Source organism: Corvus moneduloides, chromosome 7 (genome assembly GCF_009650955.1).
Source record: "Corvus moneduloides isolate bCorMon1 chromosome 7, bCorMon1.pri, whole genome shotgun sequence".
Taxonomy (NCBI): domain Eukaryota; kingdom Metazoa; phylum Chordata; class Aves; order Passeriformes; family Corvidae; genus Corvus; species Corvus moneduloides.
In genome coordinates, this window is record NC_045482.1 from 12,720,926 (window position 1) to 12,738,685 (window position 17,760).

Sequence of the window (17,760 nt, forward strand, 5' to 3'; positions counted from 1 at the left end):
TTTAATGAAAGCAATTCTATCTGAGCTGAAAAAATACTAATGCTTCAAAATACTGTTCAGAGTTGACTCCTTAGCTTTTAATGAGTCTGCTATGTGCAAATGAGCAATTCCACTGTCATATGTTGTCTGATGTCTGGATTTTGACTGTTTTTCAGTGGTCTTTGACATTGTGCCAAATGTATTATGAAAGTGTGATGCAGCAGAGCCACTGAAACACAGACCCCTCTAAAAGGAGCAATAGTATAGCCTACAGAGCTGAAAGGGAGAATGGCAGTGTCCTAGTGAGATTGCAGCTGAGCATTGGGTGGGTAGGGTGGATATGCTTGGTGAGTAAGAAGGAGCAATGGCACAGTCCAGCTCCAGAAGAGTGCTATAAGATGGGTGTCGTGCAGTTGTCAGTGCCTTGCTTGCAAAATTCTTCTCCTCCCACCCCAATAAATCTTAATTTTTTTTCAAAATTACAAAAGGAATGATGAGACTTTGTACTGTAGCAGCAGTGAGAAGTCCTAGTCCCTTCAGTACATACAGCTTTGAAAACTATCAATATAAGGTTGTTCTTTAAGACAACTAATGGAGTACCAGGAGGTATTTTCATTATTTCTTAGATTCAGTATTCTGTGGCAAGATTGCATTTGGTAGTCTTGTTCTATCGATCTGTGATTTAGCTGGTTATGTTGTTGCAGCTCCTAAAATCTCGTTTGAGCTACTGTGTGCTTTCTCTACAGTCTCGTATCAAGATCATGTAAGTTCATACTGGCCTTTTGCTATCTTTGGGGTGTTTTTGAACGTTTGCAGTGGTCTTTCTGTTCACTGCCATTCAGCTCTACCATTACAAACCAGTCTTTGCCAGACCTTTGTTCATGCATTTAATAATATAAAGAGCCTTGTTTCTGTACTGCCTTAAAACTATGTGATTGAGATATAGGAACTGAATATACAATTTCTACTCTGAAAAAGAACGTGTAGTGGGGAAATAATTTCACTTCTTAAGATACTTGGTTTCTTTTTTGCAAGAGTAATGTGACTCTCCACTTCCCAGGATACCTGAGTGGGATGGTGTATTTGTTCTGTGTGGATGGAAAATAAAGCCAGCCAGATTGTTGTTTCTCTGTGTGTGCACACAAAGATAGATGTACTTTTTCTATTCCTGACATCTTTATAGCAAATACATAGGTTTTCTTAAACTTTTTTAGCTAATATCCACTTAACTTTCCAATGTCCTTTTTTCCTCTGTGATGTTATATTAACCCAGTTTTGCATTTTACTGCCAATCGCTCTAATTAGGGCATCTCTTCTCGGTTCAGTGTCCTGTAATTTAGCTTTACTTATCAGGTCTGTCAGTACATAAGCAATGGTCTTGCCTGAAACCTTGGCTTATGTAAGGTAAATACTGCTTTCTTAAGTAAGTCAGTTTAGAGTCTATACCAATACATACATTTCTGTATGCAAAGGGGAATTGATATTGCTCTGTGATGGAAGAACAGTATCTGCATGACCTTTTTCTCAGTATAGTTATTTCAGTTACAAAACTGTAAATCACATCTGAAACTGTGTTACAGCTTTGTAGCAGACCAGGAATCTTGTACTCAAAACCACAAGAAATACTTCTAATGTGTAGTTTGAGTTATTTGTTCTTATTACTACATTAATTGTTCAAAGAAACATAATCTGTGGTCAGGAAGAGCTTTCAACAGCTGTTAATGTCTCAGTATATGACCTGACAATTGGAAAATGACGCTGACACAGAATTCATTCCTATTGTGGGACTGTTGGGTCCATGCAGAAAGCTGTAAAAACAGCTGGTGCTTAGAGAGTGATATAATTCCAGTTTCTCTCTCTCTATCACTGTTCCTCTGTTATTTGGTGGGGAGAGGAAACTTTGGAGTTTCCCTGTCAAAAAGGTGTAACACACTTCTATTTTTCTCTTTTCAGGATCTTTCCCAGAGAGTATCTTCTTCAGCAAATCCATCTTTATTCCCTGGCAGACCTTCAGCAGGTAAGTGTCTTCAGTTAATTCTACCTGTTACACATGAAGCCTTGTCTCATCTTCAGTGCTAATTGTACATTTCCCTTCTAGCTATTCAGAGCATAAATAGCTGTACTTCCAAATTGGCTCTGTGGTTTGTAGTTTAGTATAAAAATGGGTTAGCAGGGGCATCGGTTAGGGATGAGAGAGAGAAAGCCTAGAGCATCAGTGTTCAAATGGGGATGGAAGGAGACTGTGAAAGAAAACGGTAGTCTGCACAAAGAACTTTGCTGTGAAAATTTTTCATCTGCTCGATAAATTCTCAATAAAGTCTCAGCCTACAGGTGACAAGTAATATTTATTTCTTTGCTTGAAAGAGTAGTTATTCAGGAATTTTAAAGTTTGTAAAGTCCCTAGTGCAATATGATTATTTACAAAGTCTGCTGAGCATTGCCACAAGAGAGGGGGAAAAAACCTAACCCCCGCCCCCCAAAATGTCAGCAAGCCTGCTACACAAAGCTGAGCTGTGCAGTGTTACTATGACAGATGTGACCATGGAAGAGGTAATGTGCCAGCAGAATTTGTCTTTGCATTGATACTGATTCAACTAAGCAAGCACCTTGCAGTGCATTTACCTGAACAGCAGAATTTTATTATGTAACAGATTAGAAAACAAGAATTTGGAAAAAAGAGCTGAAAAGAGAGGATAGGGAATCGAAGGTGAATGTGCTGCAGATGCACAGTGGAAGAAGAAATGAGATGAGATGTGCTAGCTGACCTGGGCACCTCTGTGTTCACACTAATACTGTTGGCAGTGGCGTGTAAAACAGTGTTTTAAGCTTCTTCCACCTATGTGTCCCTTTTCTAGTGGTGCCTTTTTTGCAGGATATGGGTAGCATAGTCAGTTCTGGATGTTCAGTTGACACATTAAGTTGAGGTAGCTCAGATGCCCCTCAGAGCTGGAGACCACAGAACAACGGGAAACATGGTTTTTGTTGGCTGGTGAAGTCACAGGGTAGAAATTATTCCATATATAAAATAAAAAGGCCAGTTGCCTGAGGTCTAAAACTGTTTCAACATCTTTTCAGCATGTTCTGCTATCTCATCTTTAATAATCAAGCCATGAAAAAGCAAGCTACTTAACTCCAGAGCTGCAGTCTCCCTGGTGGGCCTGTCTCTTAGCCCCCAGTGCTTTGTAAGCTGCTTAATCAGTTCCTAGCATTGGTAGTAGATATTTTAGAAGCAATCAGCAGCTTATCAAGCACCCTGGGGGGGAGAGAAGGAGGGTAGAAATCATAATTCATGCATTGATTTGGCAGTCTCCTTTAACATGTTTCTTTGTGTTTGTGTTTGCAAGACACCTTCTCTTTCCCTGAGGGCCCCAGTCCCAAACTTATCATATTTAGAGGCAATATAATTTGATTACAGTTTCTGCTGGGGTGGGTTAAATTGCATTTACCTTTTAATCTAGCTATATCCTTGTTGTCAGCATAGAGAGGGGTTTCCACATTTCAGAGGCTCCCAAGTTTGAAATCAGATTGCCTGTTTTTGTCAAAGTGGATCCAGAGTTGAAAAGACAGGAAGGCCCCATTGAGAAAATGAATCCAATGGTCAGATAAATACTAATACCCTTAACAGCCCCTCCCTCCTGTCTGCTTTCCCCTTTATTGCTGCTTTCTCCCAGTTGCTCATCATTTTGCACTGACCTGCAGTTTGGGTAGTTTTAATCCTGAAAGTTTTCCCTCATTTGATTCCTCTGCTGCCTATTTCCTCATATCCATGGACTGCTTTTGCACTGTATCCTGCTGTCATGTAGATTGCATGTGTTTGGGGAATTAACTAAAAGGTTTATTAAAGATTAATGGAAAGATAAGGCATGGTGAGTGAATTAGAAAAGCAGAGAGGGGTAATCTGCAGATATAAGCAACCTTTACCCTGGTTAGTCTCAGCTCAATTCTGATTTGTTTCCTGGCCAAATTCCCTTTAAAGATCCCAGAAAACTTGGTTGTTTCCTACCAAGCAGCTGAGTTTCAGAAATGGTGTTTGAGGGTCTGTTCTTAGTTGCAAAAAGGTTGAAATGCCTGTTTGCCAGTAGATGAAGCAGCTTATAATACTATTCTAAGATGAAATCCAATAGAAATCTCTTTCCAAGCTTAACAGGGCCTAGATATTATGAATCTAGCAGAGTATATACTTGAGGTGTCTGGTGGTCTGGGAATGGTTGTTGCTTGGATCCATTCGGATTGGGTTCTAGTGGGGAAGACTTTAACTGTGAGGTTAAAAGCAGAGAAAAAAAAAATGGAACAAAATGGTGCTAACTTTGGAAATTTCCCAAATTCTGGCGAGGCAGTGGTATTTGCTAGTACTTGGGTCATTAACAAATGCTTGTAGTGCAGATGTGAGGCAAAGAGGCAGCAAGTGACAGTCTTTGTTTGTATGTGCACACAAATGCATACGTGTACTCCAGAAGGTTTCACTGCAGACCAAGGCCCCAGGGACTACATTAAAATTTTCAAATGTCTATCTGTGGGCATTCCCGTAGGGTACATGTTCTTAGAATCCTGGTGTCATTGGAGGTGTCAGCAGATGAGATAACTGATTAGGTGTGTTCAGATAGAATAGGCAGAAACACCAAGTGGGATTTAACAGGCACAAACAGCACAGTTTACCTGTTCTGCCTTATTGGCTACACTTGCTTTTCTTTCCAACCCCTGCTTGTGTCATCTGCCCTGCATCACCGATAACCCTCTGCATCTCTGTTAGGCAGTTTATCCAGGGCTATTCCAGTCAATTAAAGCTTTCAAGAGGGAGATCTCCGCTTGTTAGGAAGCAAATATTCACTCCTGAATTTGCTGGTTTTAGCAGATATAGTGCACTGGAAGAATGGATTAGTCTTATAGACCATGATGTGCCGTTACAGTCCAGGGTAGTTTCATCTTAACCCTGCTGGAGGTGTGAACTCTGTTCTCTGCTGACAGTACTAATGCAATTATCAGTGCTTTTGTGTGTGTATGGACAGAGTTCATGCAACAGGAGTTAAATACTATCCATTCAGATTTTACAGATGTGATTATGGGGCTGCTTTTGTTGAAACTGACAGTTTTTACACTGTTAAACATTGGTTTGGACCAAAGCTGACTCAGACAAGAGTCTTGTATTTCTTATGAAAAGTAATTCTTGCTACTTACACTACATAACATGTGAGCTTTTGAAGTAAAAGTCTAGAAAGGGCTATTGTGGTGATTTCCAAATTCAGATGGTTCATCCACAGAGAGTTAATTAGTGTCTTGCCTCTTTTTTATGTTAAATAGCAAGATACACAAGTGTACAAAGATTATTGCAGTGATGTACAGGAAGTTCCACCAAACCATGAGGAAGAACTTATTTACTTCTTAGTGTGCAGTGACCATGCATGGGAACCAGTTGCCCAGAGGTTGTGGAGTTTTCCCTGTCTGGAGATATTCAAGAGCTGCCTGGACACAGTTCTGTGCCACATGATCTGGGATAATCCTGCTTGAGCAGGGAGGTTGGACCAGATGACCCACTATGGTCCCTTTTGGCCTTACCCATTCTGTGATTCTGTGATGGTCTTTACTGTAGAATCTCTCTTAATCACGGCAATTATTTCATCCTGGTTATACCAACTTTAAAAGATACAGTAAAATGAGAAGGATCCACCTAAGGGCAATAATTACTGAATGTCAAGGATGGAAATTGTGAGCAAGATGGGAGGTTTAAAAAGATGGTAATTTGAAGACTTGTTTACACAGGAGCATTCAGGGAAAAATAATGAAGTGACAAAATATGGGAATTTTAAAAGATGAGTTGAATTACATTGAATCACTGTGTAAATACTGTTATTCAAAATATAAGTGGCTTTCATTTGGTTTATCTCCATTTACTTTGGAAGCAAAGTGACATAAATTGTATTAAGGCCATTTTCATTCTGAATGTGTATGTCCATACAGGGATTTAATGTAGTATAATTCATCCATTTTAACATTGTAGATAAACTAATCTGTTGAAATTTAATTAAAACATTATTGACTTCAGATCAACTTTCCTGACTACCTGTAGATGAACCTATGAATAATGTGAAGAACAGTGCAGAGAAAGGATGAACAGGAGAGCACTTTTGTCACAATAATATGGCACAGATCATACAGTGAGTATGAGGGATGCATAAAAATCCTTAATGGAAATGCTTCTTTGCAGAACACAGTGCATATGAGGAACTTAATGCCACAATAATGTCACTGAGGCCAGAAGTGTATAATCTTTGAGAGGATTAAGTATCCATAATGGGAATATCCACAGTTACAGTACCTAAAATAAAAGGATTAAAAGATTTCAGACTAGACATACTATACTGAAGGGATTAGGAAGATGTCTCCCCTATTGACAGACAGATCAATGATTTCATCTTCCTCTGACATTTCTAACACTGATTACATACAACACTGACTACAGCCCCTGGTAGCATTTTAGGCTTGGTGGACTGTTGGTCTCACAGAAGCATTCCTCCCTGGGAAATCTTAATGTTTGTGGTCAAGCTTTTCCACATATAAGGCTCCCTAAAAGAGACACGGGGAATAAAAATGAACTTCAATGAAACAAAAGTTCTACCTAATTTGAGCCTAATACATTGTTAGATCAGGATTAGAAAGCCTGAGAAGAGCAAAGAAATCATTAGGTATCCTTCACTTCTCTAGGCTTTTAACCCACGCTGTACTTTCATTTCACCTCCTAGACAGAAGTGAAGGAGGAGATTGGAGATGCTTTTTCTATTCTTTTTTATGTATGCAAAGCTGTAGGTTGATTTAGACAAGTTGTTTCATCAGTCCCAACAATAGCAAAGAATGCAAGATGTGGACTTCTTTTGCCTTTTACTTGCTGTTTTTTTCAGAAGGAAAGCTTCTTTTCTGATAACTCGGTCCTCAGTTACCAGTTGCTGATAAATGCTTAGTATAGATCTGTAACATGCAGCCTGATGAATTCCCAGCCCATCAGTGGTGGTGTCTCTGCCCAGCAGTTCCTTTTTATTCATGCATTAAAGGGATGCAATGTAGCATCTAACCCACATGCCTATGCATGTGGCTGTATTGATTGAAAAAATGGGGTTTGGCTAAGATACTTCAGGCTTCCTCTAGTTCTAGAAGCATTACTGAGTTAGGTACATCACAAACACCCCTGTGCTCTTAGTGGATATAGCTGTGCCTGTGAAAGCATTAGTGCAAACTCAGTTATATCAGTGAGAAAGTCTGTTGCTGTCATTTGTTTCATTCAGTGATCCAATATAAGCTGTATCATCTTAAACTTTTATTTACCAAAGTGGTTTACCCATGTAGCTGTACCAGCAGATCCTTTTAATTTTAGGCAAGCCCTTTTTCTGCTTGAGGGGCAGGAGGTGGCAAATGGGAAGGAGAATTAGGTTTTGGGCAGGCCTGCCTGTGCTGAGATGACTGAAGATTTGTTCTTCACAGTTCTGTGGGAATTGACTGTGCTCAACAAGGGCAGCAAAATGCCAGGCACTACATCTGTGTCATAGCTGCCACAGTTCAGAGTTCAGCACTGTTGGGAAAACATTGGTTCCCATCCCCAGCCTCCCAAGCAAGCATGTGTGACAGACGTGCAAGTCCTGCAGTGTGTTACTACCAGTATAATAATACCAGATAGTTCTCTACATGAACTATGTAAAGATCTTGGACCACAATGGCAAAATGTTAATAGCTGTCTCTATGACATCCTTTATTGACCTGTGCCTGATTGAGAGTGTTCTAAAGTAACTGTATTAGCAGAGGAATATGGAACTAGTCCTAGGATGGAAAAAACACACAATATACATCTTCGTAAGTATTAAAAGATCTGATAGCAAAGCAGCAGTTAAACAGCTTGTCTGCTTTCCTGTGGCTGTGGCTCCTTTATCACAGACTCACAGAATGGGTGAGGTTGGAAGCACCACATTGTGTCATCTGGTCCAACCTCCCTGCTCAAGCAGGGTCATCCTAAAGTACCTGGCACATCATTTATTTCTGTCACTCCCTGGAGTTTGCCAGCACTGAGCTGCCTTTCAGCAGAACAGGAAGCTTCAGGTTAGCTGATGTTCCTAGTGTGTGTGTAATTCCCCAAAGTGCTGACAGCTCTGGTTACAATTAGTGGTAATGGCAATGATCTTACTGGCGTTTCCTTTTTACCTCAGCTCTGCTGGGGAAGGGAGTTGCTGTCATTCGGAGTGGCTCATGGTCAGGCAGAGAGCATGGCAGAGCCAGCCAGGCTCGGGGATGGAGAGCTGGCTGGGAGCATTTTGGCAGGTGGCTGTCAGAAAGACAAGTTCATCTGAATTAGGTATTGCAGGCAAAGTCGAGAGATCTAGCAAGATTGTTAGTGGATATTTTTAATAGTAGGACTGGTTCCTGCACTGTGTGAAACCATAATTTTTAACAGGGTCTGTTAAATACTTGTGGTCCTTTTCCATGTGAATATGTAATCTAGGTCACTTGGGTAAGTGTGGCTTTTTAAAATGAAACTCTGTTTAAAATGACCCAGTAGTGGTGCCAGTGGTTTGCAGGAACTTTTGAGTTGAGATCTCCAGAGATATTTCAATTTTTTTTAGCTCACAGAAGTGGCAGCAGTAATATAAGTTACCCCTTTTCTACTGCTTTGTGCTAAACAGGTTTCTTCTGTTATTTTCTGCTGTGCAGAATGAAAAGCACAGTACTGGAGATGCAGGTTAGCAGTGTGAAAGATTGGGCTCTGAACTCATTGCTCTACTTCATGTAAAATGATGATTTGGGAGAGCCAGCTGGGTGTTCCTTCAGGACTAACATCCCAAGAAACCAGATTCCCAATAAATAAAATACTGGCTCAGGGCTATCTGCTTGTATGAGAGAAGAACTTTTTTTTAGATTTTTCTTCTGAATAGACTTTGTACTCACAGAGGTTTTTTTCAGAGTAGCCACAGCCATTTTCTTGGTATGTTGCTTTCTTGTTCTAAATCCTTCAGAGGGCTCCTTGAAATGCCCAGATCCAGTCCTAAGCAAGGCAGGAAAGTTTCTAATTTTGCGCTATCACTCATGAAATAACATATTCCTCAGTGGGCATGTAGAGTTAGTTAATATCTCTGCATGCAATTGCCTGTTTAATCTTAAAAAAAAGCGTATATATACTCTCTGCCTGAATGCATATTTGCTTCTGTAGTTAGAGTCACGTATGTTTTTAAGCTAAGTAAAGTGCTTTCTGTTCTCTACCAGCCAAATTCCTGGTACTCTTTCAACCCTGTTTGGTTAAAACAGCCTTTAACCTTTGCTTGAATACCTTTTTCTTAAAACAACCTATAATTCATCCGTGCAACAAGATCAGGAGAACTTGGGGTGTGACAGAATGGACATGTAACTGCCTGGAAACCTTGAGGGAAAGAGAAAGGAGGAAAGACAATTGAAACACAGTAAATGTGAGCCTTATTGCAGAGCTGGCACAGGTGATTTCCAGGCATGTTGTTTATACTGAGACAATTCCATCTCCTCCGTACTTGTGCCAGCTTGCATCCAGAGACCTGCTGAAATTTCTGGCATTTCTTCCTTTCAATGAGAACAGTAGGGGAGGGCTTGGAGGAACCTTGTCATCCTCTCCGTCTCCTGCTATAAATTCACTTGAACTGTCACCAGTTTGTTTTTCCTTTCCCTCAGCCAATGTAAAACTCCATCGTCACCTTGCCCCCTGCCTATGTGTGCTTGTCACAGATTAGCAGTGTTTGCTCTTGACCTGGTATTTCTTCCTCTTCCCAGTGCCTGTTCTAGTTAGGAGCTAATTTGTGGAATATCTGGAATATGTAGAATATTGTGTTTAATACCAAACTAAAGTGCAACATATTGAGGAGTTTACTCTGGAAGGACCATCAACAGCAAATGGCTCTGCCATCAGTGCAGACTGCCTGGTGCAAACAAGTCAAAGGGGGCTTCTGACTTCTGTTTATTCAAATCTCACTCATTTACTCTGCTCTGCTTTAGTTTGATTTATTTGGCAGTTGGTTTTGTGGGGTTCTTTTTGTTCTTTGCAGTGTTTATTGCAAGGTTTCCTTTCAGGTTGCTCTCTGCTCTGTGTGGGTGATGAGTTAGCGCGGCACAATGTGCACTGGTGTCAGCAGTGGGTGAACAGAGTCCCTGGCCCTGCCTGCTCGTGCCCACCCTGCTGTCACCTGTACCACAGGCTGAACAGGCTTTTGGGACATCGAGGGACCTGCGAAGGGTGTAAAGGGAAGAGGAGAGAGAGGGTGGGGTGTATCATTGTTGCTTTTGGGAGTTGGGATTGTGGCCCACAGCATGCCTGTCGCAACAGAAGATGGGGTTCTTCTAAAGTTACTGCTGTGTTCTTTTTAAATTTGTTTTGTAGCAGTGCACAGTGACTGATTCTAATATTTGTTCACACAAATAGTAAGAGATCATTCTTGCCTTAGATCACCTGTAATTTAAATAAACAAGACAGGCAGTCTGAAAGAGATGACTGGGAGTCAAAATGGAGCAAGGAAAGCCAGCTGACTAGTATATTGCACAAAAGATGGGGCAGACCTAAGATCTGCTATCTGCCTCTCTGCAACTTTTACCTCATGATCATCCTTCCTCCTTCCATTTCCCTTTCCTTTGAGCTAAAGATTAATTGTGCATTGAAATCATAACAAGAATTTGTGGTGTTAAGAATCTGGCCAACGGAAGAGAAAAAATCCTCAAGGAAATTAGCAGTCCACAAGCATTGTCTGTTCCCTAGATATAAATGACTAGGAACTTCCCAGCCAGGGAATGTTTTCCCTTTATTTTCTCTGCAACTTGCATTGTCCTTAGCTAAGCACATTGTAGCACGCTTGTCTCTGAGTCTGTGTTTTATCACAGAAATCCTGACCCCACTGAAATCTTCATGGGGCAGAGATTCCATTTACCCTTTCAGCTTTAATGCCCAACTGCCATGTTTAATGAATGCAGGGAATACCTGCTTGTTCTCCAGTAAACAAATAGGTAAAGGCAACCATTGTATATTCCCTGCAGCCCCAGTCCACTTTTGCTCGTCCTGGCTTGTGACAGAGATTACCTGTGACAGACAAGAGAGTTTGTCAGAAAAAAGTTTCTGAAACAGATGTTGCAGTGTAAGGATAGGAGGTAGAGTGCAGAATAAAGATAGCTGACTGAAGCAAAAGAGATCCAAGGCAGGCATTAGGACCAACTTTCTGGCTGTTCTGTGCACTGGCCTGTTGTGGGAGCTCTCTTGGTGAGAAGCTCTCAAACAAATCAGACAGTCATTTTGGTTGTGCTGGAGGGTGAGGAACAAACTGGAGGTTTCTGAAGGTGCTTTTTCTTGTATCATTGCTAGTTTTTTTAAAAGCATGTTTCTCACCTGTCCTGGAGGTGAAGAAAGATTATTGAGCCTTTAGTCCTCCTCTACAAAGCTTCCACCGGTGGAATTTGGAGGGTGGTGAGCATCCAAGTGGTGAATTGAAGACAGTCTGTTCAGGATATTTTATCTGCCCTTTCATTCAGTCCAGGAAGCATGTTCTCTGTGATGCTTTAAAGTCTAGGGAAAGCTGGAGCTTACCTAGGAAAAGGCCGGATTCAAACTAAATGTTTCTGGAGAGGTAGAAAGAAAACAACCAGTGGGGGCAGAAACATTGTCTTTAGAGGATGGTGGAAGGCTGTGCACAATTGTTGACTGCTCCTTCAGGTAGCTTCCTTCTGCCAGACATGCTTGTGACATTATTCCTGTGAACTAGAGTACTTTCTATCTCTTCAATTTACATAATTGGGGATCATGAATGAGTTTCGTGTCCACCACCCCTTCTGTTTTCTCAGTGCCTCTTGGCCTTTCATGTCTCTTCTGCATTGCATCAGTGCCTCCTGGCAAAGTCTGTCTATGTCTGTCTCTCAGATAGACCCAAGTGTGTGTCTGGCCTTGAGAAATAATCATGAATTTTGTTCTGGCAGGAGGAGAGGCCAGGACAATCCAGTTTAGATTTGAACCTGTAGTTCAAGGTGTTTTAGGGATTTCATATCGCTTAACCCATACCCTCCAGACATCACTCGTGTGTGACATGTAGATCAGACTGGAGGAATAAGAGGAATGGATTGCTCAGTGCACCAAAAGGAGGTTTTGAAGCAAACCTGTGTCTTTAAAGAGAGTGCCTTCTAATAAATGTTATCTGCAGAGAAATACACCAGCCCCTGCATAAGTAGTTAATGTTACTGCTTCACTGTTGGCTCATAAAACAACTTTATCACCTCTATGACAATAATGATTAACAAGCTGATTTACAAGGGTGGGGTCACAAAGCCATTTGGCAAATTTAGCTTGTCTCACAGTGGCAGGAATACAGAACATGAGTTTCACGGTATTTTTACCACTTTACTTGGAATACTTAACCATGGTGTCCAGGCTCTTAAGCAGAGCAGTAGCAGCAGGTTCTCCTTTACGAGGATATTAACCAGGGTTTCCTCCAGTGCTTCTGGTACATGAGGAAATTGCAGGTCTCAATCTCAGGATTCAGGAGTGCTGGGGAGGTTTCACAAGTTCCCGTCTCAGTGTTTATTCCCTGATCGCTTAGGCACAGTGAAGTGACAGTGTTCCCAGGCACTCTGTTACATGATGCCTCTGCTTGATTGCCCCTTGTGCCAAAGCTGGCAGAATATCTACCCAGAGATGTGTGTAGATATATCCTCCTGCTCTTAGTTTCTGGATAGCTTCCATTAAAATATCCTTCATCTGTTGATTCTCCATTATCTTGGATCCTAATAAAGGATTGTTTTGTTTAGCCTGTGTCAGATTGTACTTTTTTTATCATATGGTAGGAATTACTCAGAGTAGCAAATACAATTTTTAAACTATTTTAATCCAGAAACACTTTATGTTGTTGTAATATACCATGACACTGTTGAGAATCTGGATTTCTTAACCTTGGCAGTGTCTCACATTGAGCAGAACAGTGTATCTGAAAGCTCAGCAAGCTGTATTCCCTTTACTGTCTGTTCTGACAGTCCTAATGTAGGTGATCAAAGGTATTTATGATCTCCATGCTATGTAAACATCTACTACACTTTTAGAAGTTGGTAAAAATGCACAAAGTAGGCATTTTGATGACTCTCACTCAAATTCTCAATGTAGACTCCTGCAGGGATGGAGGTCTTATTCAGTACCTTTTGCTCCTTAGCTAGCATTGCTGACAGAAGCCCTGCCCTCAAAACACTCACTGCTCTCAGAAATGTCTGAAAACTGTTTTTTTCTTTCCTGTCCAGAAAGTTCATCACATCTGATAGACTTCAGTACTGATTTATGTGGCCATGATGCAAAGTTCAGGTATTTCTGTGGCCCTGATCTAATAGGTGGGTGGAAGGCTATTGGAGGTGTTACTTGAAGCAACAGTGGATTACAGCTAACTCATTTGTCCTTCTGTTTCTACACATCTGTCCCCTAGTTCTCCCTAAAGTTGTTGGGATATTACATCTTTGAAAACGACCCAGTCTGAGTTTGGAGGGGTCTTCTATGCTTGCCTTGTCCAATCAGTATTTGATTGCTTTTCAGTTAGTCCCAGCCAGAGACTTCTATTAATGTCTTTTCTAATTTGAACAACTCTCAGGAACTGGAACAAACTCTAATTCTGTGATAGGGTTTTTTCATGCCTAGTTTTTGGTCTTGCTCTGTTTCCCAAACAGAAAGTTTTTATAAGTCATGAGTTTAGGATACCATCTCTCTGGGTTAAAACTCTCAACAGACTTGAGAAGTTTTGCCACTGTTCCCTTGGCCACTTTTCTAGTTTGGTTTTTTAATATGAAAACATACATTGCAACACCATATTCACTACATTGCTCTCCCATGGGACTGGTTTGTGCAACCCTCCTTCATGCTGGTAAGTAGGTTCTCAAGGCGACAAGGAGTCTTTGTTGACTGAAAAGGCAAGACAAAGTGACTTGACTTCTCTGCTGTGTGTAATGGGGGCTGGGGGTTTGTGCTGCACAGTGGCAAGGCTGGGGCTGGGCAGTGGGGCCTTCAGAGGTGGACTTCTGCCAGCACTGTGCTCGGCCCAGGGAGCTGGGATGAGGGTCAGGACAGAGCTGTAACTCAGCCTGTGTCAAGATGAGGGGACCTCCTCTCCTCCAGTGCAGGGCAGTGTTATGGGCTCAGAAATGCGTTGTGAAGGTCGGACACAGGGACACCAGTCAGAGGCCGCTGGGAAACACCCACTGCTTTTGAAAGTTGTCTGTGAACAACAGCCCTGTTGTGCACACAGGGGGCCACTCAGAAGGGTTTCTCTGGCTTGGAGGATACTCTGGTCTATGGCCTTTACAGTTCTTGTTCTCTGGGAGAGCTGGCTGCCCATTTGTTTGTGAAAACATCACCTTGATAGAGCGAGGGAACTATGAGTAGCTTCCAGTCTTTGAATAGAAGGATCAGGAAACTTCTGGGGGCCAGCAGCCCTCCTGACACATAGTTAAACTTTGACTGATCACACATTGCCCTCATAATCATATTAATGTGATATATCCAAAGGGACTTCAACTTGCACCATAGCCACCACTGCCTTTTATCTTCTGTCTTCCTGGTGAGTCAGGAAACACATAACGCAGTGCGTGTGTCCTGTCTTCCCACTGCACAAGACTCTCGCAGCCTTTGCCAGCACTGGTTTGTCTGCTGGTGTTTGGCAGTCCCTGTATTTCCCCCTCACCTCACTCATTCTGAGCAACTCTTTCTTCAGAATTATACTGCTCCCCAACTGAACAGTAGCACAAAGATATACCAAGAAGAAAGTTTGAGTTACCTTTATTCATAGCTTTGACTTGTATGAGAAGCCTCTGTTTCAGAAATCATCTAAAATAATTGTGTCACCACCCTTCCAGCACGTGTTCAGATACTGTGTACCCCTTTTGTTTCTCCCATTGCTGCAGACAAGTCTCTGCCTTCCCCTCTTGCTTTCCAGTACAGCTTGTGCTTTCCCAAGCCAGGTGCAGGAGGCTGGGCAGTGTTGGGGTCCCTCCCCCGCCGTGTAGCCCTGGGAGAGGGGCCCTGAGGGCACAGACACGGGGCTTCCCTGTCCCTGCTCAGCCTCGTTCCCATTGGTTGGTTTGTGTTCCCTGCGCGGGCAGAAGGACCCTCGGTCCCGTGACTGGAACAGTTCCTCAGCAGAGCCCCGGCCATGCGGCTGGAGAAATAAACATCTCTGAAACAGCTATCAAGAATCTGTCTGTCCATATATATTTCCTTTCCACGGGACTCCTGGTTTGATATATGCGTGTTGCAGGATCCCCACTGCAACAAATGGTGGAGAATTGAGAGCAGAACGATCCCCGATCCCTAAGCGACTGATTTGTGTGAGTAAACCCTGGAAACTTTGGATTCCTCTTCTTGGTTTTGCTTTGCTATTCCGTATCTAAACTATGGAGGAACCGTGGGAAGACTCTTGGCTCTCAGAGCCGCATATGGACATTTATCTTAAACTTAAAACGATTCTTGAACAACGATTTGTAAATTTTAGCTTGATTCAAGCTCAGAAAGAACTGAAACACTTCCTGGCATGGTTGTTTAAGAACTTTTTCTATGTTTCTTGGGATTTAATTCTTACCAAGGGCTTTTGGAAAACCGTTTGGACACAGTTAATACTGGAGTCAAAATATATGCCGATGGAAGAATATTTTCGTGAATATTATTTAGTTACCGAGACGGTTGAGCAGTGTCAGCTGTGTCCTGGTGAAGGGAAGCCTGGCTCAGGGACCGTGCGGCCCAGGCCACGTGCACCGAGCGCTCTCCGAGCAGCAGCGAGGCAGTTCCCGCGCGCGGGCGGAGCCACGCGAGCCGCAGTGTCGGTGGCGGAGCGAGGAGCGGCGGGACCCGGCGGTGCCCGCACGGCCGCGTGCAGCGTGTGGTGGAGCGAGCCCCGGGAACGCCCGACCGAGACGGAGCCGCGCCGAACTGAAACACGCGCTGGAGCAGGGCGCGGGGGAGTCGTCGCCCGGGGGCCCGGCCGAGACGTGGGTGCAGCGCCCGGCATTGGCAGCGAAGCTGCGACCAGAGGAGGCGACGCGCGGAGAACTGAGCGGCGCGGCCCGGCCCGGCCCGCACAGCCCCGAACGCGACCCCGGGAAGAGCGGGCAGGCACCAGCAGCCCCGACAATTCCAACACGGGAGCGACCGAAGGAGAGAGCAAAGACGCAGCGAGACAGAAAACAGCAGCCACTCAGAAAAAGGAAAAGATCATAGGAACTAAGATCTTAGGGATAGTAAAATGGTATAATGTTAAGCAAAATTATGGTTTTATAACAAGGTGTGACAACCAGCAAGACATATTCGTGCATAGAACTGCTATTAAAAAGAATAACCCTGAAAAATGCATCCCAAGCTTGGGAGATGGAGAGGTGGTGGAATTTAATATTGTACTAGGGAGAAAAGGGTTACAAGCATCGCAGGTCACTGGGCCTGATGGTGTTCCTGTAAAAGGCAGTATATATGCAAAAAATCGTAGTCATGTTAGACAGTATCTCTATTGTAAGTCCCCCCTACAGTCTCCCTTTCCTAATCCCACCTTTCCCTTTTACCCTATGTCCTATTACCCCCAGTGTATTCCCAATCCGTTTTTTCATCCATGGTTTCCCTCACAAAACCATGCTTTTGCCAATTGTTTCCCCAAAAATCCCTTTCCAATGCCGAGTGGGGGATGAAAAGGGGGAGGGAAGAAGTTAAACCCTCTCCTGCCTCAGTTTCCCCACAAAGCATGCTCAGAGAATTCTGTCTCCCTTCTGTCAGCCCTAAGATGTTCCAGAGAATCTGTTTGGACATTTAAAGACTCAGGAGGGTGGCTTGTTCTGTTCTGAAACTGTTCTTGTTATGTTTATCCAGTTGTTTTCATTCTCCTTTTATTAAAATAAAACGGGTGAGGTGTTGGGGTCCCTCCCCTGCCATGGAGCCCTGGGAGAGGGGCCCTGAGGGCACAGACACGGGGCTTCCCTGCCCCTGCTCAGCCTCGTTCCCATTGGTTGGTTTGTGTTCCCTGCGCGGGCAGAAGGACCCTTGGTCCCGTGACTGGGACAGTTCCTCAGCAGAGCCCCGGCCATGCGGCTGGAGAAATAAACATCTCTGGAACAGCTATCAAGAATCTGTCTGTCCATATATATTTCCTTTCCACGGGACTCCTGGTTTGATATATGCGTGTTTCAGGATCCCCACTGCAACAGGGCAGTGGGGCATGTAGCTGCTCATGCTGGATTTCCTGGCTTCTCCTCTCCCTTCCCTGGCAGCCGTGGCACCTGCAGCCAAACTCTGGCCAGAGGGATGCTCTCTGCAGTGTGGGCAGGGAGCCTGTATGGGAGGCTCATCCAAAATGCAGCTTGTCCCATTTCAGGTGGGAGATATGTGGCAGTTACTGTAAAAAGCAGTGTTTGCTTTGTTGGTTTAAGCTGTAAGTGCTTTGAGGGCAGGGCCTGGCTTTTATGTATGCACATGTTAACGTGACACACACAGGAGCTGCTCTGTGCAAAGCCATGGCTTTCTGTCTTGTGGAAGCTTAGAGAAATGATTTTCCTGATCCAGAGAGATGAACAGTGATTCTCATCTGAGCGCTGGGGCTGTTCAGGGACACAACTTGCTTTGGACCTCTGGACACAACTGTTTTCCTTCTGTTGTCACCAAGTAGGGTACACCAGTATATTCTGGGTACAGCCTGGCTCTGTGTCCGCAATGATGTTGGGATGGAGTCCTTGACCAGTTAAGGAAGAAAAAGCTGCATTGTACCCTCTGTCAATTGCTGACTGGGAAGCCATCATTAATCACTT

The 17,760-nt window shown here is 43.3% G+C and overlaps 1 protein-coding gene across 6 annotated transcripts in view; it reads left to right on the forward strand.

Annotated features, from left to right (window-relative positions):
- Positions 1 to 17,760, forward strand: part of PLEKHM3 (pleckstrin homology domain containing M3) — an 88,763-nt gene that overhangs the window by 46,461 nt on the left and 24,542 nt on the right. For all 6 annotated transcript variants that reach the window (XM_032114481.1, XM_032114477.1, XM_032114482.1 and 3 more), the window contains one exon: positions 1,933 to 1,996. In XM_032114481.1, coding sequence (XP_031970372.1) covers positions 1,933 to 1,996 — 64 coding nt within the window. The remainder of the gene's footprint in view (positions 1 to 1,932; positions 1,997 to 17,760) is intronic.